This window comes from Anomaloglossus baeobatrachus, chromosome 2, assembly GCF_048569485.1.
Source record: "Anomaloglossus baeobatrachus isolate aAnoBae1 chromosome 2, aAnoBae1.hap1, whole genome shotgun sequence".
In the NCBI taxonomy this organism is placed as follows: Eukaryota; Metazoa; Chordata; class Amphibia; order Anura; family Aromobatidae; genus Anomaloglossus; species Anomaloglossus baeobatrachus.
Genome location: NC_134354.1, coordinates 25968323 through 25993877, shown reverse-complemented (window position 1 = coordinate 25993877; position 25555 = coordinate 25968323). Strand labels below are relative to the sequence as shown.

The 25555-nt window shown below is 45.7% G+C and overlaps 1 protein-coding gene across 1 annotated transcript in view; it reads right to left on the bottom strand.

Annotated features, from left to right (window-relative positions):
- Window positions 1-25555, bottom strand: part of LOC142285535 (uncharacterized) — a 72186-nt gene that overhangs the window by 46488 nt on the left and 143 nt on the right. The window contains exons 2-3 of the mRNA XM_075333278.1: window positions 22086-22163; window positions 12347-12404 (exon numbers count right to left, since the gene is read on the bottom strand). Coding sequence (XP_075189393.1) covers window positions 12347-12404; window positions 22086-22163 — 136 coding nt within the window. The remainder of the gene's footprint in view (window positions 1-12346; window positions 12405-22085; window positions 22164-25555) is intronic.

Sequence of the window (25555 nt, the reverse complement as noted above, 5' to 3'; positions counted from 1 at the left end):
TTATATGTATAAATACATGTGTGGTCAATATAAAGGACTGGCACATGACTTATTTCTTCCAAAGACAGTACTAAGGACCAGGGGTCCCTCACTGCGAGTGGAAGAAAAGCGATTCCGACAGCTAAATAGGAAAGGGTTCTTTACAGTTAGAGCAGTCAGACTGTGGAATACACTACCACAAGAGGTAGTAATGGCAGATACTATAACAGCTTTTAAAAAAGGGCTGGATGATTTCCTCAGTACACAAAACATTGTTGGTTATAAATGACTTAGTGACTAAATGTAGAACTGGTGGAGGAAGGTTGAACTAGATGGACCTAGGTCTTTTTTCAACCTAAGTAACTATGTAACTATGTAACTATATGTTCTACCCATCTCAGGACGCTCTACAGCCTGTCCGCAGGGTGATGTCTCGACACATGGGAGGATTCCTCCCATCCTGGACAGGCTCTCACTTCTGGCCCTGCTGCTCACTTGGACATCTGCAGCTTCACTCCTCACTAACCTTCCTGTCTTTTCAATACTTCTTGTTCAGATTTCCCTGGTTACCACTTAACTATTTGCACCTGTTCCTGCTCTATCATAACAAACTCACCAACTACCACTGCACCCCACTCCTGCACACTTGGTCCCTAGTTACAATACACTCAAACCTCCTGTATTATTAACACTATATCTACATCTACCCTCTCTAACGCTTTATGTACAGTACTTCTGGCTCTCTACACTGCGTCTCCCGCCTGACACAGACAAGGGGCCAGCATCTTACATTATACATGAAACATTTTTTATATTTACAGTGTTCTAACATATGCCTATTATCACAGACATTACTTGACATCAAACATATAACATTCGCGGTTGCAAGCTGGCACCGACTGCCGCACCTGTCTAGCTCTGCTTCATCAATGACGCAGCAGCGGGCCCATGAGAACATCCTGCACACAATATACTCTCATACACATTACATTTATAATGCAATAACACTACCCCATAGGAGTGGATGTAACTCGACCACCTCCTACACGTCTCCTCCTCCTTTTAATGTTGGCCGTCCTCTGCTGATTGACCCTGGGAGATGCATAATATCAATACATTTTCTATTCACCTATACCCGGTACTATTATTATGATCGTTGATATCTTAAGCACACCTTTTTCTTTTATTAACACCAATATATATATATATATAGATATATATATATATATATATATATATATATATCTATATATATATATATATTACTCAGATTAAACAATATCACACAATTTTTCAGTCCTCTTGGTCAATATAGCCTTAACGAGAAATAAGTCTCTCTTCCTGGGTCCGCTGACTGGAAAGTATTAACTCCAAAGTTTACAAGGGTTGTACCGTGTACCTGTACCCCCTGGGCACAAACATTTTCCACAAGTCCTCTCCTGCCACCTCCTTTGGACGAGGCTAGTCTCAAGGGCACAGACCATAACAGCAGTTCCAACAATGGGGGAGTAAATGCAGCAGGCACTTATCAATCAGCAGTGCCCCAGTACTTAGGCTTGCTCACTTGAACGTAAATTGCAGAATGGGCCACTTGAGCCACCTTTAGGGTGAGGGCCAACTGGGCTAGTCCTTGGGGACTGGGACGCAACTGGATAGTCGCACCCAAACAGCTGCTCACGAAATTGCTGCTTGGGGTCCCGCAAGTGGAACCTGTGGGACCCCTGAGGATCCAGAAGCAAGTGGGGCCTGTTCGACTCTTTGCTCTGCAGCAGTCTCAGGCTGCTCCAGACTGGCCACCACCACATACCAGCCCTATAGGCCGCTTTCCTTAATGAACCAGACTCGGTCACCAGTATGCAACCCTGGGCCCTCACTCATCGAGCCAGAATTCAGATACACATTATGTTGGGTTCCTTCCTTCATAAGGAACAAATACCCACATTCTGATTCAAATAACGGACCCCTCCGTAGGTAAAACGAGCCACTGTGGAGCATCTGTAGCACCCCAGGGTTACCACAGTGACAACACAAAGGGTTAACTCCCCACACACAACACCAAGACCTCCAGGCCAGAAGGGGGAGACCAAGCTTCTTCCCTGTATATTCAGGTGTGGACAGGAAGGGGTCAGTTTTCAGTTCAGTTTCAGTTTGTGACTGAGTTCAGTGCAGAGATCTGAGGAGAAAGGATCTGCAGGTTGGAAGCTGGCTCTAGCTCACCTCAGGATCCGCTGACCAATTCCAGGCCTAAGCCGAGGGTCTGAGGAAAGGAGATAGATTAAGCAGAGGAACATACCTTGGGGACAGAGTATTGCTGAACTCACCCCAGTGGAGTGCACAGAACGAATGCCAGATCCGAGGCTGAGCAGATTACACACAGCACAGCTAACACTGGAGAAGTAAAGATTCCAGATCTTTCACCTGTACCACAGACACAGCAACATAGGAGAGTTCAGGAACATACAAGTAAGGACTCGAGTTGCCTGTCAGGTCAGTACCCGGGAGGAACAGGGCTGGCTGCCTAGTTTATACAGCAGCAGGGCGACACAAGCACAGTGCAGAAAAAGGGAGCCAAAACGACCCGGCTGGGTGGGAGAAACCCTGAACCCTTCATAGATTCCGTGGACAGTACTCTGCTGAATACCATCATCAGTAAAGGACAAAAAAGCTGCAAAACTGTGAGTCTGCTTGTTTATTGTGCTCATGTCCTGCACTCCCCCCCCCCCCCATAGACTATCACACTGCCCCGGGGAGAAGGCTCTACCCGTGGGGAGCCGTCCCATCTCAAGCTGCCATCCATCACCCCGGAGGTTCTGCAGCAGCAGTGGTCATCTCTGATCATATTCCACGGGTGGCGTCACGAACATAACCCTTCTTTTTATTGTGGAACCAGGGATCACAGACCGGGTCACGACACCGTGATCCCCTTTCCAGAAGTGACCCTTTGGCCTGGTTCTGAGTATCCCCTTAACCCCTGGCGACACACATCCGTCAGGGAGAACGAGCTGGGACCGAACCTCCTGCTCATACCTCTTCTTCTCCCATATTACCTTAATTATCCATGCGGGATCACTTTCCATTTTTTCACGCACATCAGGGCTGGCTTCCGGCTGCTTTCCTGGTTCCACCGAGGCGGTAGGGACTTTCGCCAAGGACTTCTTGGTAGGCTCTGCTGTGACAGGCATATCCTCTACCACAGGTCTTTTGGTGGGCTCCAGTATGGGGGATGGGTCTCTCACCACGCTGCTTGATATTAACTGACACAACCACTCCCCTCTTCCGCCTGGAGGAGCCAAGGCAAAAGGCTTTTTAACGTCCACATTAGTTGCCGCCAGTACCGAATGATTCACTCCCTCCAATACCTCAGATGAGTCAGGCATTTCTTGCCGCTGTTGCAGCCCTCCCAGATGTCTGCTCAGCATTCTTGTCTCTATCCACCCCACCTGCCACGCATGCCATCCTGTGTGATCGTGTGCGGGGAACATACTCCCATCCACCGTGCATCACGGCTCTTTAAAGGCTCTGGACGGAAGTCCATCTCTTTCTGTAGCTGCCACCAAAATGACCATGGCGTGACTTTCCGAGGGAGTCCCTCCTTCCCTTGATGCACCTGGTAGGTTGAAGCTTCTTCCAGCTGCCTCACCCATTTAGTTTAAGCCTGCACCCATTGCACTCTACCATCCAACAATATTAATCGCTACCGGTTTTGGGTAAGTTCGTGACGCCACCCACGGGTCGTGGTGAATGTGGACACCACCGCTGCTGTTTACTGGGCACCCTGGGGGAGATGTTGCGCAGCTTTGGTGTTAACCCCTCCATGGGTAGGGGTGAGGGCCCCGGGACCCGGGTTGGTGGGGTGTGTCGGTGCTTGGCGGTGCAGGGCGATGCATGGCCCGAGAGCACAGTTGTACTCACTATTACAGATGCACAAGAGTCTCTGGTAAACCAAGAAGATGGTGGTCGGTGCCCGCAGTCGGCTGCGTCTGGTCCCCCACTCGGGTTGGTGGTCTCCGCCTTTCTCCTTCACCTTCTGTGTAGCTGTGGACAGCCCATGCTTCAGCAACGGGAGCCTGCTCCCCGGCGTTGTGTGTGTCGGGAGAGCCCATTTGCCCGCAGACGCTGGCCCGTGGGATCTTTTTGCCCGAGCGGTGGCTTTTTATCCCCCTCGGTGGGCTGTTGTCTTCAGTTGGGACTTGGGTGGGAAAGGACCTAAAGTCCAGACCTCAATCAGTTAACTAATGGGGTCCGGTAGTTTCGGGACCGCGTTTCAGGGTCTGAGTACCCCCTTTGTGCTCAGGTTTCCAGTCGGTTCCCCGGTTCGGTACCGGCGGGCCACTACCCTGCCCCGGTCCCTTACGGTTCCATCGAGCCATCTTCCCGGCTCCTGCAGGCTGAGGCAACCGTCTGCCTCCTAGCCAAAGGTGACTGGGCTCCGACCCTGACACCTGGTGTCAGACTGCGGCAGACCTGGGCACAGGCCTGCCTCTGCACTTGAACTCCACTCCACTCTCCTTGAACTCTACTACTCAACTCTCAAACTGATCTAACTGTTTTTTCCTGACTCAGGGCCTGTGAACTCCTCGGTGGGCATGTCCAACCACCTGGGCACGCCCCCTGGTGTGAACATCAAACCATGAGGGAGGTGACTAGGGTTTTTAAGGTTGGCTGGTGACACCTTTTTAGGGGGCGGGTGTTTGTGCAAGGGCCTACCTGTGACTACCTGGCTAGTCCAGGGCGTCACACTACCTCTTGTGGCAGGACATTCCACAGTCTGACTGCTCTAACTGTAAAGAATAGGGATTTGCCACTATTCGTTATCCGACGGATAATGGGGTGTTCGAGGTATTCGGTATCAGACGGTTAATATGGTATTAGCTCCAATACTTTCATTTTCATCTCTGGACTTCCTGGCGTCTTTTTCCAGCCAATAAACACATCTGATGTTGCTTTCCCTCACAGTAACGCCGCAGCCATCTTTGTTGTGGGGTTACTGTGATTGGCTTGGCCGCACGGTGTCATATGGGCTATAGAAGCCAGCGGCCATTATGGTCAGTCAGTCTCTCCCTCTCTCTTTCTTACTCACCGATCATGGGCGCGGCGCTGCATGGCTGTCACACTGTGGCGGGTTCTCCAGCTTTTGAAAATGCCGGCCGCACATTATTCCATCTCGTATTCCCTGCTTCCCCCGCCTGCCTGTGCCTATGATTGGTTGTAGTCAGACACACCTACACGCTGAGTGACAGCTGCAACCAATCACAGCCACCGGTGGGCGGGTCTATATTTTGTAGTAAAATAAATAAATTAATGTAAAACAACGACGTGCGGTCCCCCCCAAATGATACCCAACCGTGGTAAGCACACAGCAGCGGGCCGGTATTCTCAAGCTTGGGAGGGCGAGGGCCATGGTTACAGCAGCCGAGAATATCAGCCCGCTGCTGCCCCGAAAATGTTGCATCCATTAGATGCAAGAGTCCCGGCGTGTTACCAGCTCTTCCTGATTGCCGTGATGCGGTGGCTATCAGGGTAATAAGGATTTAATAGCAGTGCATCGCTGCCACTAAGTCCAAGATTAGTAATGGCAGCGTCTATGACACGCCATCACTAATCTGAAAGTAAAGTAAATAAACACACACCGAAAAATCCTTTATTCGAAATAAAACACCAAAAAGCCCCCCCCCCAAACACCCAGGTCCGGCGTATTCCACACTGATTCAGCGACGTCTGTGAGCGAGTGCTCAATGCAGCCTCATTCCGTGAACGAATCTGCAGGGGTAACTCCAGGTCATTTCTCACGATCGGTGATGGCAACACATTACCGATTGCGAGAACTTCAGTGCTGCCATAAAGCACAACTCAGAGTGACGTCACTGAACGGCAATGACCCTGCGAGAATTCAGATCCAAGCTCCCGCAGGGTCACTGCTGCATCACACATACTGTTGGGGGGGAAACACACATCACAAATAAAAGCTGTAATATCATCTATCTATCCATCTATCTATCTAGCACTCTATCTAGCCCTCTATCTATCTATCCATCCATCTATCTATCGGATAGATAGATAGATGGATAGACAGATAGATAGCTAGAGGGATAGATAGATAGATGGATAGATAGATAAAAAAGGATAGATAGATAGACAGACAGGCAGACCGATGTCAAACACATATATAATGTCCCACCTCCCTGCATATTCAAAGCTGGCACTCTTTAGTGACTTTCATGTGGCACTAAAGGCTGCCTAGCCTTTTATTTAGCCAAAAAAATAAATAATAAAAAAATAAAGCGACGTGGGGTCCCCCCCATTTTGATAGCCAGCTAGGGTAAAGCAAATGGCTGCAGCCTGTACACCACAGCTGGCAGCCTTACCTTGGTTGGGGATCCAATCTGGAGGGCCCCCAGGCTCTTTTTTATAATTATTTATAAATAAATAAAAAAAAAATGGGGTTCTCCCAAATTGGTTCACCAGCCAAGGTAAAGCAGACAGCTGTGGTCTGGTATTCTCAGGGTGGGAAGGTCCATAGTTATTTGCCCTTCCCAGGCTAAAAATAGCAGGCTGCAGCCGCCCCAGAAGTGGTGCATCCATTAGATGCACCAATCCTGGCGCTTCGCCCCAGCTCATCCCGTGCCCTGGTGCAGTGGCAAACTGGGTAATAAATGGGGTTGATACCAGATATGTAATGTCATAAGACATCAAGCCCAGCAGTTGGTGATGTCATGGCGTCTATCAGATACCCGACATCACCAACTCTCAGACTGACAGAGTCCGGCTGATACAGGCATGGGGGCGGCACACCCCTTCTACAAGCTGTGCCTATACTGTTTCTGCCTTTTCCCATCCATTTCAGCCTCTTCCTCAGTCACCACAGCTCACCGACGGGTCCAACATGAAATTATTCTGGCTTCTCATAGACTTGCATTGGGGGCCGAATATTCGCGAATACTCGAATAGCTGCGAGGTATTCGTCGGATATCCGTCGAAGCAAATAATAGGGTATTCGATCATCTCTAGTAAAGAACCCTTTCCTATTTAGCTGCCAATATCGCTTTTCTTCCACTCGCAGTGTATGTCCCCTGGTCCTTAGTACTGTCTTTGGAAGAAATAAGTCATGTACCAGTCCTTTATATTGACCCCACATGTATTTATACATATAAATGAGATCTCCTCTGAGACGCCTTTTTTCTAAGCTAAACATATCTAACTTTTTCAACCTGTCATCATACGGCCGGCCTCCATTCCTTGTAGTAGTCTAGTTGCCGCCTTTGAACTGACTCTAACTTCTGAATGTCCTTTTTAAAATGTGGAGCCCAAAACTGGATCCCATATTCCAGATGTGGCCTTACAAGTGATTTATAGGGAGGTAACAATACGTTGGGATCACGGGATCTAATCTCTCTTTTTATAGACCCTAGAATCTTGTTTGCTTTAGCAGCTGCTGCCTGACATTGAGTGCTGCTGCTTATTTGTAATGAGAATACCCAAGTCCTTCTCCTGTTCTGTAGTCCTGAGTTTACTTCCATGTAATGTATACGCAGCTATAGGATTACTCCATCCTTGGTGCATTACTTTACATTTATCAAAATTAACCCTAGAACGCGCAAGCAATTCAATCTACCATAGAAAACAAATGACCTAGCAGGCCTGCGAGGCCCCAGGTATGCGTTCTAGGGTTAAATCTCATTTGCCAAGTATCTGCCCATTCTGACATCTTATCCAGACATTTTTGTAATATTGTACTATCAAGGTCAGTTTTTAATATCCTACATAGTTTGGTGTCATCAGCAAAGACTGACACTTTACCATCAATTCCATCCCCAAGGTCATTAATAAAGAGATTAAAAAGAATCGGTCCTAGCACAGATCTCTGCGTCCCCCACTGCTGACTATAGCCGAGGGCCTAGACAGCTAAAGAGAGGTCTACCAATCACAGATGTTGGCATACTGGCAGTCTGACTACAACCAATCATAGACATTGTCACAGAAGGTGGGCAGTGGAATCAGTGCATATTTATAAGAGTTAATGAGCGGACCCGGAAGCATTGTTACAGCCGCGGGACCACACGTAATTTTTTTTTTTTCATTGCGCTTCTCAATCACTGTAATGCTAGTAACAAAGGGTGGCACGGTGGCTCAGTGGTTAGCACTGCAGTCTTGCAGCGCTGGGCTCCTGGGTTCAAATCCCACCAAGGACGACATCTGCAAGGAGTTTGTATGTTCTCCCCATGTTTGTGTGGGTTTACTCCAGGTTCTCCGGTTTCCTCGCACACTCCAAAAAGATACTGATAGGGAATTTGGATTGTGAGCCCCAATGGGGACAGTGTTACCAATGTAGGTAAAGCGCTGCAGAATTAATAGCGCTATATACGTGAATAAATATTATTACATTATAACAAAGATGGCTACGGCATTGCTGTGATTGGCAGGCAATCCCTGCATGTTTAGTGGCTGAAAACCAGGCGCCAAACATGTCCAAACATGCGGAAAGGGGACTCACGAGGCAAATACCAAAATACTTGATGACCAACGAAAATCTCGAATAACTTAATATTTGTGCGAGTAACAAATAGTGCTGAATATATTTGCTCATCACTAGAGATGAAGGTTGATTGCAATTCAGCCATATTTTTCTTAACACTACCTCTTAAATGTGTTCATGGTTTTTTCTTTTCTTTTTCTGAGAACAAACAAAAATAATCTTAAAATAATAAAAATTGGTAAAACTCGTGGAATCCTTATCAGGAATAGTAAGACACATTTCTGTCGTTTTTGACCCTTCGGAGAGGGAATTAAAAGCACATCTGTAGCAGCCTTCATCCTCAATGCCGGTTTTATTAAGGCTGCTTTCACACTACGTCTTTTTAACATGCGTCCTGAACGTTTTTTTAACGCAGAAAAGGATCCAGTGCAAATGCGTTTTCATTTCAATGCATTTGCAATGGGCTCGCGTCAACATGCGTTCACCTGCGTTTGCGTGCGTTATAGTGAGGATCCAGCGACTTGCAGTTTTTTAACATCTTTCAAAAACGCTACTTGTAGCGTTTTTGAGCTGCGTCCAACTTCTGCAAATTGCTGGATCCTGACTAAACAGCACGCAAACGCATGTGAACGCTGGCATGCTGATAGACAGGATCCTGCTTGCTCTACTGAGCATGCCCAGAAACCAGCCTCGCGTGATCAGTCTCTCTCCTCCCTCTCTCTCCCCATCTCTCTCTGTCTCTCCCCCTCCCTCTCCCCCACCTGAGAGCTGCGGACACTCGTAACCAAGGTAAATATCGGGTAACCACTTATCTTAGTTACCCGATGTTTACGTTGGTAACGTGTGCAGGGAGCCCGGCTCCTAGCAGCTGCAGACGCTTGTAACCAAAGTAAATATAGGGTATCCAAGCAAGTATACCCGATGTTTACCTTGGTTACGAGCCTCGCAGCTGTCAGATGCCGGCTCCCAGTCTGGCACGTTTAGTTCCCCTCACTCCCGATCACATGACTCCAATGCCCGCCCCTAAACATTCAGTGACAGGATCCTGCAAAATAAGACATGCGTTTGCATGCATTTTTTGCTGTAAAAGCAGGATCCGCTTTTGCAGCAAAAAAACGTTCAGGACGCATGTTAAAAAGACGTAGTGTGAAAGCAGCCTAATGGTGATTTCCGTCTCGTTCAGGCCTGAAGTGCTCATCCAGAGACGATCCGCGTAATCTTTATTGATTTCAGCTCCGGAGTCAGGCGTGCATGTGGCTACAGAGGTTTCGCCTACACCTATTACCTTTGTCCATGTCACCCGGATGGTAGTAATGGGCGGAGGTAAAATACACTTTAGTGTTAAGCGGGCTTTACACGCTACGATTTATCTAACGATGTGTCGGCGGGGTCACGTCGTAAGTGACGCACATCCGGCATCGTAAGGTACATTGTAGCATGTAACAGCTACGTGTGATTGCGATTTAATGTTAAATCGTACGCACGTCGTTCAATTCCTAAAAATTGAACGGCAGGTTGTTCATCGTATCCGGGGTAGCACACATCGCAGTGCGTGACACCCCGGGAACGATGAACAGCAGCTTACCTGCGTCCCGCGGCTCCCGCCGGCAATGCGGAAGGAAGGAGGTGGGCAGGATGTTTACATCCCGCTCATCTCCGCCCCTCCGCTTCTATTGGCCGGCTGCCGCGTGATGTCGCGGTGACGCCGAACGTCCCTCCCACTCCAGGAAGTGTATGTTCGCCGCCCACAGCGAGGTCGTATGGACGGGTAAGTACGTGTGACGGGAAATAATCGTTTGTGCAACACGTTCAACAAATTGAACATGCCGCACATACGATGGGGGCGGTTACGATCGCATATATCGTATGCTTAATCGTAACATGTAAAGCAGGCTTTACACTTTTCCCGTACTCCACCGGACCAACTTCAGTTTTCACATCTGAAAAAATAACAATAACTTCTCAGTAAATTGTCAGAACTTCTCTTTTGAATTTATCAGATACAAAGGGATCTACACTACAGTTCAAACGTTTAGGGTCACTTAGATATTTCCTTATTTTTGAAAGAAAAGCACATTTTTTTTTCAATGAAGCTAACGTTGAATTAAATAGAAATCCCCTCTATACATTGTTAATGTGTAAATGACTATTCTAGCTGCAAACGTCTGGTTTTGAATGCAATATCTACTGTATATAGGTGTATAGAGGCCCATTTCCAACAACCACCACTGCAGTGTTCTAATGGTACATTGTGTTTGCTAACTGTGCTAGAAGGCTAATGGATGTTTAGAAATCCATTGAAAAATCTTGTGCAAGTATGTTAGCACAGCTGAAAACAGTTTTGCTGATTAGAGAAGCTATAAAATTGACCTTCCTTTGAGCTAGTTGAGAAGCTGGAGCATTACATTTGTTGGTTCCATTAAACTCTCAAAATGATCAGAAAAAGAGAACTTTCATGTGAAACTCGACAGTCTATTCTTGTTCTTAGAAATGAAGGATATTCCATGCGAGAAATTGCCAAGAAACTGAAGATTTCCTACAACGGTATGTACCACTCCCTTCAGAGGAGAGCACAAACAGGCTCTAACCAGAGTAGAAAGAGAAGTGGGAGGCCGCGCTGCACAACTGAGCAACAAGACAAGTACATTAGAGTCTCTAGTGTGAGAAATCCACGCCTCACAGGTCCTCAACTGGCAGCTTCATTAAATAGTACCCGCAAAATGCCAGTGTCAATGTCTCTCAGTGAAGAGGCGACTCCGGGATGCCGGCCTTCAGGGCAGAGTGGTAAAGAAAAAGCCATATCATAGACTGGCTAATAAAAGGAAAAGATTAATATGGGCAACAGAACACAGACATTGGACAGAGGAAGATTGGAAAAAAGTGTTATGGACAGATGAATCAAAGTTTGAGGTGTTTGGATCACACAGAAGAACATTTGCCAGACGCAGAAGAACTGAAAAGATGCTGGAAGAGGGCCTGACGCCATCTGTCAAGCATGGTGGAGGTAATGTGATGGTCTGGGGTTGCTTTGGTGCTGGTTAAGAGGGAGATTTGTACAATGTGAAAGGGATTTTGAATATGGAAGGCTATCACTCCATTTTGCAACGCCATGCCATACCCTGTGGACAGCGCTTGATTGGAGCCAATTTCGTCCTACAACAGGACAATGACCCAAAGCACATCTCCAAATTATGCATGAACTATTAAGGGAAGAAGCCGGCAGCTGGTATCTATCTGTAATGGAGTGGCCAGCCCAGTCACCAGATCTCAACCCTATAGAGCTGTTGTGGGAGCAGCTTGACCGTATGGTGCAAAAAGTGCCCATCAAGCCAGTCCAACTTGTGGGAGGGGGAAGCATGGGGCGAAATATCCCCAGATTACCTCCGCAAATTAACAGCTAGAATGCCAAAGCTCTGCAAAGCTGGAATTATGCAAAGGAGCATTCTGTGCCGAAAGCAAAGTGTGAAGAGAAAATTATTATTACAAGTAAAAAACATTATTTCTGACCTCGTCACTGTCTGGATGATACTCTCTATTCATTATGCAACTCATTTGATAACTAAAAATTGTCTGGGTGACCCCAAACTGTTGAACTTTATTTTATTATTATTATTATTATTATTATTATTATTATTATTAATTTTATTTTTGAACTTTGAACTGATATGAATTATTATCCTGTGAGTCAAACCCCCTTGGTAAAGAACATGAAAATTAGCATAAAATAGAAAGAACAGCATAGTGTATTCAAAACAAAACCAAGAACACCCACCAAATATTCAGGATGGACAGGAATAAAATAAGAGCAAAAACCAGCCACTTTTGATCTGGTGACAGTTATTCTTTAAAGTCATAAAAAAAGAAAAGTAATTAGATGATAATGTTTCTACTTACCAGATTCATGGGTGATAGAAACTGAACAGAACAGCCACACAAGGAAAATATATGATCCCTGACAAGAAATAAGAAATAAATCATAGAATATTAAAGAAAACTTTAGCTACAGAACCATAAAGTGAAGTAAAATTATTCCATAACCTCAGACTAAACTACATTGAGCCCACTTTTTTGGCTCTGCAATAATCCAGCATTCCTCACAATTTGGTACTTTTCAAATGATGTTACTTAAAGGAGTTGTCCGACATAAACTCAAAAATGTTTGGTAAGCTAATCTGTGCTGTATTGTCATATAAAACTCCCCTACATTGTTATTTTTTGTTTTCTAACTTTTGTTCCTCTTGAATTCACCCTTTATTCTCTGCAGCTCTTTGTTTACATTCAGCACAAGCAAACTCACCACTTCCTGTGCAAAACCTCAGTCAGAGCTGGCACCGCCCGGCCTCAATGTCCAGCCCCGACCCCTGCCCGCCCCCTGCACACACATTCCCTGTCAGTATTCTGCCCAGCACTGACCTGTTATCACTACAGCATTGCAAATAACAGCCCCACATCGGGCTCTGCACCACACGCACATATGGCTCTGCACACCACACACGCACATATGGCTCTGCATACCACACGCACAAATATGGCTCTGCACACCACATGCGCACATATGGTTCTGCACACCATACGCGCACATATGGTTCTGCACACCACACGCGCACACCGGGCTCTGCACCGCACACATGGCTCTGCACCGCACACATGGCTCTGCACACGCACACAAGGCTCTGCACCGCACACGCACACATGGCTCTGCACTGCACACGCACACATATGGCTCTGCACCGCACATGCACACATATGGCTCTGCACCGCACACATATAGCTCTGCACCGCACACGCACACACATACAGTTAGGTCCAGAAATATTTGGACAGTGACACAATTTTCGCGAGTTGGGCTCTGCATGCCACCACATTGGATTTGAAATGAAACCTCTACAACAGAATTCAAGTGCAGATTGTAACGTTTAATTTGAAGGTTTGAACAAAATTATCTGATAGAATTTGTAGGAATTGTACACATTTCTTTACAAACACTCCACATTTTAGGAGGTCAAAAGTAATTGGACAAATAAACCAAACCCAAACAAAATATTTTTATTTTCAATATTTTGTTGCGAATCCTTTGGAGGCAATCACTGCCTTAAGTCTGGAACCCATGGATATCACCAAACGCTGGGTTTCCTCCTTCTTAATGCTTTGCCAGGCCTTTACAGCCGCAGCCTTCAGGTCTTGCTTGTTTGTGGGTCTTTCCGTCTTAAGTCTGGATTTGAGCAAGTGAAATGCATGCTCAATTGGGTTAAGATCTGGTGATTGACTTGGCCATTGCAGAATGTTCCACTTTTTTGCACTCATGAACTCCTGGGTAGCTTTGGCTGTATGCTTGGGGTCATTGTCCATCTGTACTATGAAGCGCCGTCCGATCAACTTTGCGGCATTTGGCTGAATCTGGGCTGAAAGTATATCCCGGTACACTTCAGAATTCATCCGGCTACTCTTGTCTGCTGTTATGTCATCAATAAACACAAGTGACCCAGTGCCATTGAAAGTCATGCATGCCCATGCCATCACGTTGCCTCCACCCTGTTTTACAGAGGATGTGGTGTGCCTTGGATCATGTGCCGTTCCCTTTCTTCTCCAAACTTTTTTCTTCCCATCATTCTGGTACAGGTTGATCTTGGTCTCATCTGTCCATAGAATACTTTTCCAGAACTGAGCTGGCTTCATGAGGTGTTTTTCAGCAAATTTAACTCTGGCCTGTCTATTTTTGGAATTGATGAATGGTTTGCATCTAGATGTGAACCCTTTGTATTTACTTTCATGGAGTCTTCTCTTTACTGTTGACTTAGAGACAGATACACCTACTTCACTGAGAGTGTTCTGGACTTCAGTTGATGTTGTGAACGGGTTCTTCTTCACCAAAGAAAGTATGCGGCGATCATCCACCACTGTTGTCATCCGTGGACGCCCAGGCCTTTTTGAGTTCCCAAGCTCACCAGTCAATTCCTTTTTTCTCAGAATGTACCCGACTGTTGATTTTGCTACTCCAAGCATGTCTGCTATCTCTCTGATGGATTTTTTCTTTTTTTTCAGCCTCAGGATGTTCTGCTTCACCTCAATTGAGAGTTCCTTAGACCGCATGTTGTCTGGTCACAGCAACAGCTTCCAAATGCAAAACCACACACCTGTAATCAACCCCAGACCTTTTAACTACTTCATTGATTACAGGTTAACGAGGGAGACGCCTTCAGAGTTAATTGCAGCCCTTAGAGTCCCTTGTCCAATTACTTTTGGTCCCTTGAAAAAGAGGAGGCTATGCATTACAGAGCTATGATTCCTAAACCCTTTCTCCGATTTGGATGTGAAAACTCTCATATTGCAGCTGGGAGTGTGCACTTTCAGCCCATATTATATATATAATTGTATTTCTGAACATGTTTTGGTAAACAGCTAAAATAACAAAACTTGTGTCACTGTCCAAATATTTCTGGACCTAACTGTATGGCTCTGTACTGCACGCGGCGCTCTGACTGACCCCCACCCCCATCCCCATAGGGAACACATGTAGGGAGTACATACTCACCCGTCCTCGGTCCCCGCCGCTCCTGCACGTTCGCGCGCTGTCTGTGCTCTGGCCATATCAGCACAGTAGTGACGTCACCGCTGTGCTGAAGAGAGCACAGACAGCGGGACAGTGATGAGAAGCAGCGCTGCGCTGCTTCTCATCAGCACTTTCAAATATACCGGCATCTGTGATCTGTGATGCCGGTACATTTGAATGTGTGATCCTGGGCAGGGGGCCCGCTGCTGGCGCTGACACCATGGCAGCCGCCGCCAGGCCCCTCCCCCAGGTCACGGACCCCACAGCAGTGCAGGGGGAGGTTGCGGGGAGAGTAAGAGGTGCGGGGGAATGTGTGGGAGGGTGCAGGGAAGGGGGCGGGGCTCATCGCACTGTAGACACCCAGCAGGGAGGCGACATGCTGTTCCATATTTGCATGTCAACATGGCCCTGCCCATGTTGACATGAAATGACCGGAAGCAGCAAAATCGCGGCAGGAGCGGTCACATGACCACTCTGAGCCGGGGGAGAGGGGCTGACAGCAGGGCAGGTAAGTGCTCTCTATCTACTTATCTGCCCCAATGTAGCCCAATAGGGAAATAAAAATAAAAAAAAGTCAAAAGAAGCCGGATAACCCCTTTAAATTTTACTACGCACAGTAGCATAATCTATGTGGGAAATTGGTAGCAACTAGTGATGGGTGGACTCACAGATTCTTGGGGTTAGTGGTTCTAACCGGGTTTAAAACAAAACTAGTTCCGGCCCGATATTGGTCCCAGGTATTTCTGGTCTCCATATAAATCAATAGGGACCAGAATCCAGCACTTAAAAATGGTGGTAGAAGGGATAGTAGGATTGGAGCAAGCACTTAATACTTAAAAGCTTCGGCGCAGCCGTAATTGCCGCTCATTACTGTCATGGATATGCTAAACTTTCCCCTCCCACTGGCAGTTCTGGCATCTGTGATTGGTTGCAGTCAGACGTGCCCCCACCCTGAGTGTGGCAGCGTGTCTGACTGCTTGAAATCACACACCCTGTCTGTAAAGGCGGCGTTACATGGTACGATATATCTAACGATATGTCGTCGGGGTCACGGAATTCGTGCCGCACATCCAGCATCGTTAGAGATGTTGTACCGTGTGACACCTTCGAACGACTGTGAATGAGCAAAAATATTCACCTTATCATTGCTCGTTGACACGTCGTTCATTTTCATAAAGTCGGCCACATTCCTGGATGCAGGTTGTTTGTCGTTCCTGAGGCAGCACACATCGCTCCGTGTGACACCCCGGGAACGATGAACACAGCTTACCTGCGTCCCACCGGCAATGCGGAAGGAATGAGGTGAGCGGGATGTTACGTCCCGCTCATCTCCGCCCCTCTGCTTCGATTGGGCGGCCGCTGTGTGACATCGCTGTGACGCCGAACGTACCTCCCACTTCAGGAAGACGTTCGCCGCCCACAGCAAGGTCATTCGGGAGGTAAGTACGTGTGACAGGGGGTAAAAGACTTTGTGCGCCATGAGCAACAAATTGCCCGTGACACACAAACGACGGGGGCGGGTGCGATCACTTATGCGATCGCACGATAATTCGTCCTGTGTAACGGGGCCATAAGTCTATACCATGGAGTAAAATTAAATAAATAAATTGGCATAGGATCCCCCATATTACTATACCCAGCACAGATAAAGCACACGGCTACAGGCTGCAGCCCCCAGCTGTGTGCTTATGTTAGCTGTGTATCAAAATAAGAGGAATTACATGTGGCTTTTTTAAAAAAAAAAATAATTAAACAAATAATTTTTAAAAACGGTGTGTGGTCCCCCCCAATTTTGGTACCCAACCAAGATGAAGCCTGACAGCTGGGGGCTAGTATTCTCAGGCTGGGGGGACCCATGCTTATTTGGCACCCCAGCTTAAAAATAGCAGCTTGCAGCCACGCAAGATTGCCACATCCATTAGACAATCCCAGAACTTTACCTGGGTCTTTCCAATTGCGCTGGTGCAGTGGCAATCGGGTTAACTCACAGCTACCATTAAGTTCTAGATTAGTATTGGGAGGGTCTATGAGAGCCCCCCATTACTATTCTGTAAGTGAAAAGAAATAAAGACAAACGCCACAAATATCCTTTATTTGAAATAAAATACAAAAAAAACACACTTTTTTACCCCTTTATTAACCCCCAAAACACCCAGGTCCAACGTAAGCCATACAAGGTCCCATGTTGATTTCAGCTCTACTACATCTGAAGTGATAGTCAACAGTCATAGGATATGACCACCGACTGTGGACTTCTGGCAGAGAATGAGCTGCAGTGATGAGCGTTGACATCACTCAGGTTATTTGCGGTACAGCTGGAGGTTCCCATGGCCCTCCAACTTTGACTGCAGGTAACCTGACCTCAGGGGACCTCAATGAACTCAGTGATCACTGAATTTACAGACCTGCATTGTTATGTCAGGAGACCGCTGACATTTCCGAAAATATCAAATTCAAGGCTAAACCAGGTAAACCCCAAAAATAGAGCACAAGAGTGGTTGGAAACTAACTGGTAGCAACCCCTTTACCATATATATACAACTAGAAATAGCGGTGGAGTGTGCCTGCTCTACCTAGATGCCTCGTTACCACCTAGGAAACTACCTAGCTTCAAAGATGAAAAACGAAGTCCTAACTTGCCTCAGTGCAGCCCCAAAGGTATAGTGAAAGCCCCCAACATATATTGACGATGATATAAGAAGGAAACAATACACAGTTGCTTAGGAATAGACTTGAGCAAAGAGATTCCCTGCTAAATAAGACACAAAAGGATAGGATAGATCACTGGGTGCTGCCAGCAAAAAACCCTAATATATGCCGACTCATGATGATCAAAATTCCCTTAGGCCCACAAGATCCTCCACCCACTACATCAGGGAACTCTGTGGCGGGCACCAGGCAGGATTACCATCCAAAGAGGTTGTCACAAAAAATGGCTTAGTAGCAACTGCCATAGGCAGAAAAATATTCAATGTCCCACAAGACTAATAATGAGTAGTCCATTGATATGGTATATCATATAGGGGTGGTGACCATGGCGGCCATTTTGAAGTCGGCCAGTTTAGATGCAACTTTATTTTTTCCAATGGGAAGAGGGTCATGTAACACATCAAACGTATTGAGAATTTCACAAGAAAAACAATGGTGTGCTTGGTCTTAATGTAACTCTATTCGTTCATTAGTTATGCACTACCACATTATGGGTGTCAGGTCTGAGCATTCCTACATGAACAGTGTCCTAGAAAGTGGATTGGTAATCGTGGGCCAGTTGAATGGCCAACAAGGTCTCCTGATCTGACCCCCTTAGGCCTAAAACACACTTACGCAAAAAAAACGTACGTGTCTCACGGTCCGTTTTTCGGGTCCGTGTTCTGTTTTTTAGGGGCATTTCTCCGGTACGTATGGCATCCGTGTGATGGCGTACGCGAGCCGTGTGTGCGTGTGGAATGTCCGTATTGACATAAAATACGTACGTGTGCTGTCCGTGTGCTGTCCGTGTGTTGTCCGTTTTTAAAGGCCCGCATTCTTACCCAATTAACGTTGTTAATCATTCATCATGAGATCCTGGTGTTTTTGTTTGCCATCAATTGACCTAATAGATTGGTAACAAGTGTTTCAGATTTTGTGATTAAAAACGGACACGTATGATGCGTGCTGAACACGGACATACTCCGTGTGCGGTCCGTGCAGGAACGGACCCATAGACTAAAGCGGGTCCTTGCCTGCGTGCTGCCGGCCAAAAACGGACATGTTGTCCGTGTAGAAAAGCGCACACACGTACTTACGACACGGACACACGTTCCGTGTGATTTTACGTGCGTGTGCCATCTACCATTGAATAACATGGGTCTCCGTGTGTACGTGTCTCCGGTACGTGCAAATACGTACCGCACACGTACAAAAAAAACGGATGTGTGTTGCGGGTCTTAGACTGTTATCTTTGGGGTCACCTGAAGGCAATTGTCTATGCTGTGAAGATACAAGATGTGCAGCATCTGAAACAACGGATACTGGGAGCCTCTGTACCATTTCTTCTGCGGTGTTGCTATCAGTGTGTCAAGAGTGGGAGAAGAGGGTTGAATTGACAATCCAACACAATGGGCAGTACTTTGAGCACATTTTATAAATGGTCATAAAATTGTAAATAATTAATGTACTAATAAAGTTACGTTAAAACCAAGCACACCATTTTTTTTCTTGTGAAATTCTCAAGAAGTTTGATGTGTTACATGATCTTCTTCCCATTGGAAAAATAAAGTTGGATCCAAAATGGCCGACTTCAAAATGGCCAGCATGGTCACCACCCATCTTGAAAGGTTCCCCCCTCTCCCATATACTAATTAGCCACAAACAGGAAGTTGATATCACCAACCATTCCCATTTTATTTAGGTGTATCCATATAAATGGCCCACCCTGTACTTATCCCAGGCTCCAAAACCAAGATCAAGATGACTAGGAAAAAAGGCAAAAATTGCATCTAGAGAAGCAGATAAAGTGCAGCAGACAACACTGGAGATCTCCAAGGAAAAAAAAAACAAGCTGGAATACACTGGAAAATGTCTAGCAGGTCACAGGCACACGGCCGTCATGACAGGAGGACCTGGTGTTCAAAACATGTTCACTGGAGCAGGACACTGGCATCAGTTTGACGCAGAATTCCTTCCGGTATACATGAAGGGTTGAACATGATTGGCCCACTGGGATTAGAGCCAGCCCCTGCACCAGTCTTAGTGACAAGCAGAGAACCTGATTCACTTTCAGCACTGGCCACAAGAGGGAGCCTAGAAACATCCTCAGGAAGAATCTCAACCTCTTCACAACCTGTATCAGCCAAGCCAACAGAAAGACCATCCATAACACTGCATCTTCTGACAGAAAATGGTTTTTTTTTTGCCAAGAGATACAGATTTGATACTGAAATTTCTACAGCATATTCCTGCATCCAATCTACACCTCCTGACACAAGAAATGCATCAAAACTGCATCATAACACATGCAGTTTTGGTGCAAAATTTCTTTTTGCCATGAGGTGTAGATTGGGTGCAGGAATATGGTGTAAAAATTTCAGCACCAAATCTGCATCTCTTGGCAAAAAATGCACAGAAACGGTTTTGACACCGTTTCAGTGTAGTTTTCTGCCAAAAAGTGAAAATTTGATGCTGAAATGTCTGCACCAGATTTCAGCACCAAATTTCCACCTCCTGACAGAAAAACACACCAAAACAGCTTCAAAACCGTTTTTGTGCATTTTGTTTTTTTTTTGCCAAACAATTTGGTGCAGGAATATGATGTGGAAATTTAATTTCAGCACCCAATTTGTATCTCTTGGCAAAAAAACTGTACTTTTCTGCAGAAGATGCAGGTCTGTGAACTCAGTGACCTCACTTGAGGTGAGGTTACTGAGTTCATTGAGGTCCCCTGAGGTAAGGTTACCTGCAGTCACAGGTGGAGGACCGTGGGAGCCTCCAACCGTGACCACAACTAACCTGAGTGATGTGACCACTCACAGCTGCAGCTCATTCTCTGCCTGAAGTTACAGCGTGCAGTCCTGTTCTATGGCCACTCGCTGTCATTTCAGATATAGCAAAGCTGGAATCATCGTGGGTAGATATGAGCGAACCTATTTGGTTCGCGTTCGCCAATTTCATATTTGCTACAAGCCTTAGCCGGTTCATTTGGGCTCGTCTTACCAAACACTTTGCTCAAAAGTTGGCAATGTTCAGTAAGTATTTGCTTGCAGAAAAACCCCTCCCGGCCCCACCACAGCGATATCAAGTATTGGCATGGCTGGGATTGTCCAGGGAAATCACTGTAAAAAATAAGAAGCAAAATGATTAAAGCATGACACACTTACTGAGTTTCCCTTCAATGTAACTGCTCCGACAGCTGTACTTCCAAGGCCGCTCATTATCCCTCATATAGATTCACTGCTTTCCGTGCCCACCGGCATCTCTGATTGGCTGCCGTCAGACCCCGCTCCCCAGACAGCGTCTTTGACTGATTGGAATCCAAGAGTCAGTCTGCGGGTCTATATCGTGGTATAAAATAAATAAATAAAATTGGGGTAGGGTTCCCCATTTCCCCATTTATTGATACCAGCACAAATAAAGCCCACGGCTACAGGCTTCAGCCCACAGCTGTTCACTTACCTTGGCTGTGTATCAAAATAGGAAGAAATGCATGTGGCTTTTGAAAAAATTATTATGTGGTCCCCCCCCTCCCCAGTTTTGATACCTAGCCATGATAAAGCCCGACAGATGGGGGCTGGTATTCTCAGGCTGGGGAGACCGATGCTTATTGAGCCCCCACCCTAAATATAGCAGCCTGAAGCCACCCAGGATTGTCGCATCCATTAGATGTGACAGTCCCAGCACATTACCAGGCTTTTCCGATTGCCCTGGCGTGGTGGCAATCGAGGTAATAAGGAGTTAATAACAGCTCATAGCTGTCACTAAGCCCTAGATTAGTAATGGGAGGTGTCTATGAGAGCCCACGATTAGCAATCTGTAAGTGAAAGTAAATACACACAAACCCCCCAAAAAATCCTTTGTTTGAAATAAAATACAAAAAACCCACTCTCTTTCACCACTTTATTAACCCTCAAAAGACCCAGGTCCGATTGCAATCAGCCAGAGACGCTGCCACTCAGACTGGTAGTGCTGTCTGACTGCAACCAATCACAGACAGCTGGACTGTCGATGGGCGGGGAATGCAGTGCAAATGCATGAGGATTAAAGTGTCCCCGGAAGTAGAATGAGCTGCCACGGGAGCAGTTACAGCCACGCCAGAGACTGGTAAGTATAATGCGCTTGCTGTATTGTTTTTTCTTACTTTTTTTTTTTATTGCCCAAGTGCCGGATCAGGATCATTATCCGTAGTTCCCTGAGAACCATGGGCCCGTGTCCAGAAATTGGATATTTTAAAACTCGAGTAGATCTGGACTTTTCCAGTCTGGGTCCACCCATCCCTAATAGTAACTGTTTAAGTTCCCTCCAGCACCCCCGCAGGTGACATGAGGAATTACACCATTCAAAATTTTAACTGTTGCTTTGCAGCGCTGGGGTCCAGGGTTCAAATCCCACCCAGGACAACATCTGCAGGGAGTTTTCATGGGTGTTTTCTAGTAATTTAGATTTGACAGTGAAGATGTCTGTAAAACGCTGCAAAATATGACAACACTATTATTATATGCTTTATTTCAGCTAATTGTAACAAAATAACATACCTAAAACATTTATACAGCTCAGATTCCAAGTTAAATATCCCGTGTTGATCGTCCTGAAGTATAAAGTCTGAATTGCAAAAGGGAGATTTGCCGGGGAGTGTTCTATAAATAATGTTATATTTACACCTCGTAATCATTACCGGATCAAAGTGCAGTGAAGAATAAACCGCTATACACAAAGCGCAGATGTACACATTTACTGACCTCACTTTAGTAGAAGTTATAATTTTTCTGTTTATATTTTACATTACAAAACAATATTTTGGGTTTTTTTTTACAATTTTTATTATATTCATTAGTAGCAATAGTGGTAAAAATGGTATTCCAATAAATAAAATACCGTATTTTTCGGACTATAAGACGCACCGGACTATAAGACGCACTCTAGTTTTAGAGCAGGAAAATAGGAAACTAAAATCTTAAGCAAAAAATGTGGTCATGACACACTGTTATGGGGCGAGGATCTACTGCTGACACTGTTATGGGGGTAATGTCCCTAAATTCTCTAACTAAGGTACCCCATCCTGGCAATGATCCTCCTGCCTTGTATATAATCCCCATCCTTGTATATATGTCCATCATCCTGGTATAGCCCGCATCCTGCTATATAGCGCCATCCTGGTATATGCCTTCATCCTGCTATATACCCCCATCCTTGTATATATGTCCATCATCCTGGTATAGCCCCCATCCTGCTATATACCTTCATCCTGGTATATACCCCCATCCTGTTATATACTGCCACCCTGGTATATGCCCTCTCTTGCTATATACCCCCATCCTGATATATACCCCCATTCTGCTATATACCCCCATCCTGATAATATACCCCCATCCTGCTATATACCCCATCCTGCTATATGGCCTGCATCCTGTGGTACACAAAAAAAATAAACATTTATACTCACCTTTCCTGACTCCAGCAGCATCGCTCGTCCTCCTCTCTTTGCTGGCAGCAGCGCCGCTGACCTGTGTGGAGCCATTCCCTGCAGCATCACAATGTCCTCCTGTCTGCCGGCCCGCTGTTGTGTGTGGAGAGCAGTGCGCACAGCGATGACATCATCGCTGTGCGCACTACTAGTCTCCACACACAGCTGCGGCCAGCAGACAGGAGGACATCGCAATGCTGCATGGATCAGTGACCATTGAGTATACCGTACTTATTCACTGCCCCCTGCGCTGATGATGATGTGCGGGGAACAGTGAATACAGCCACACATGATCACTCCAGGCTGTAGTTGCCAGGGGTGATCACGCGGGCTGACTGTTAATTATGCGCACATCCCTCACCCATCATTCCGCCCACCTGTCAGCACTGGCTTCAGCGCTGAAAGATGATGGGCTGGAGGATGCATATGAAATGAGTGGGCCCACGTGGTCACGGCAGGCGCTGCTGCAGCCTGCTCATGCCGCCGATGACCCACTTCACCGCAGCGCCCTCATTCCTCGCAGCCCTACATTCAGACTATAAGACGCACCCCCCACTTTCCTCCAACATTTGGGGGAAAAGAAGTGCGTCTTATAGTCCGACAAATACGGTACACTCCTCAACAGTGAAATTGCAACACCGAGAAGGAAAAGTTGGAACATTATGGAAATCACAGGATGAAGACGTCACTGATCTGCAAATGAAAAAAAATATTTTGGAAACATTTTGATTTCATGAGTATTGAGTTTTAGTGCAGAAATTCCCACCCTGACAGCCTCGGCTGCTATCGGTGAGGTTATTAATGGTCATCTAAGGTTTCTACCTCTGAAAACATTTGGGCAGCAAGAGCTTCTGCTGGCAGCTCCTGTATACTCACCGACCAATGGCGTCCAAGATGTGCCCGATGGAGACAAGTCCGGAGATGCTGCAGACCATGTTAGCATTTCATGACCAACATGTGGCCTGGTGTTGTCATGGTGATAAACGGTTCCAGGGACACTTTAGAGAAATGGCCGCACCACTGGTTCCACCACCAAATCAATGTAACGCCGAGCTGTTAGCAGCGTCGGACTGGCTACCGGAGGAATCTCCAGTAATGCCAGGCCTGGATTCAGTTACCTGCTTTGCACTCCAGAGCTCTCAGCTACAGCCTGGACTGATCTCAGAGTTTGCAGGACTGAACCGCGAGCGACAAGTGATTGATTCCCCGGCGATTGCGGTTCAGTTCATGACAGCTGCGGACAGGCCGAGATGATCTCCGGAGTTCAGGTGAGAGCACCGGAGATCAGCCCGGGATTTCTTCATAATAGTAATATTAATAACAATAATAAGCCTAACATGTCATAACAAAAAGAAGAAAAATAAAAAATAAATAAAGCCCAAAGAAATTGTTTAAAAATATTAAAAGGTTTGGACCAAGTTTGTATAAAGCAGGATAGTAAATACGTTTCTGATTGCTTGTGTTACAACCACTAGGACCCAACGATCACAAAACCTTGTCTGACTTGAGCAGTATTCAAGCAAGCACCCCATCGTTACATTCACAATGGGACTACTTGAGGTAGGTGAGTGCAGCACTTAGCAACCTCTGGGTGCCGGCAGGCTTTAGAATCTGTTGAGCCTTAGCTGACCCCGATCAACTCTACTGTGCAGGAAGGAGACGGAACTTGTTTTTACAGATGAGAGAATCATTTAGACATAAATTATTTTCTCCTCAAATTATATAAAAAGTTCAGATTTACACAATTTTTTTTTTTTACAATTTGTTTAGGGCTTTTCCTCAAAATAGAGGCAGGCTGACCTAAATATTGCTGATTTCTAATCTTGTGGGAATGGTTAAAAAAAAAAAAAAAGAATATTTAATAAGAACATAATATTATATATTTTATAAGAACATTTATATAATTCTTATAAATGATTATGATCTACATACAAAAGAAAAAAAAAATCAGTCTTTCGAACCACAGAATTTTAACAAGATTATTTTTTCCAACAAAAATATTAGAAAAAAAAAATAACATTGTAATCATTGCCAAGGAGTTTTCTTAACAGTTTTCTGGCATCAAAAAGTTGCAAATTTTGCAAAAATTTGTCTTTGTGCAATTTTTTACTTTTTGCGATTTTCAGCATTATTGTAAGGTGAGTGAGAAAGTAGTAAGAGGGGCTGATAGCTTTATAAATTAAAAACTTTTTAAAAAAGTTGCAAAAAATGTTGCATTTCTCATTCCCGTAGCAGAATAATTGTACATGGAAATCTCTAGACAAAAGAACTGTATCTAAACATTCACCAAATTCATCAATCATTGGGCATTTTTTTCTAAATTTGGCACCAATAACAGGCAAAACAGCAAAAAAAAACAAAAGTTTCTCCCAAACTTCCCTGCATATTATATTCCTAG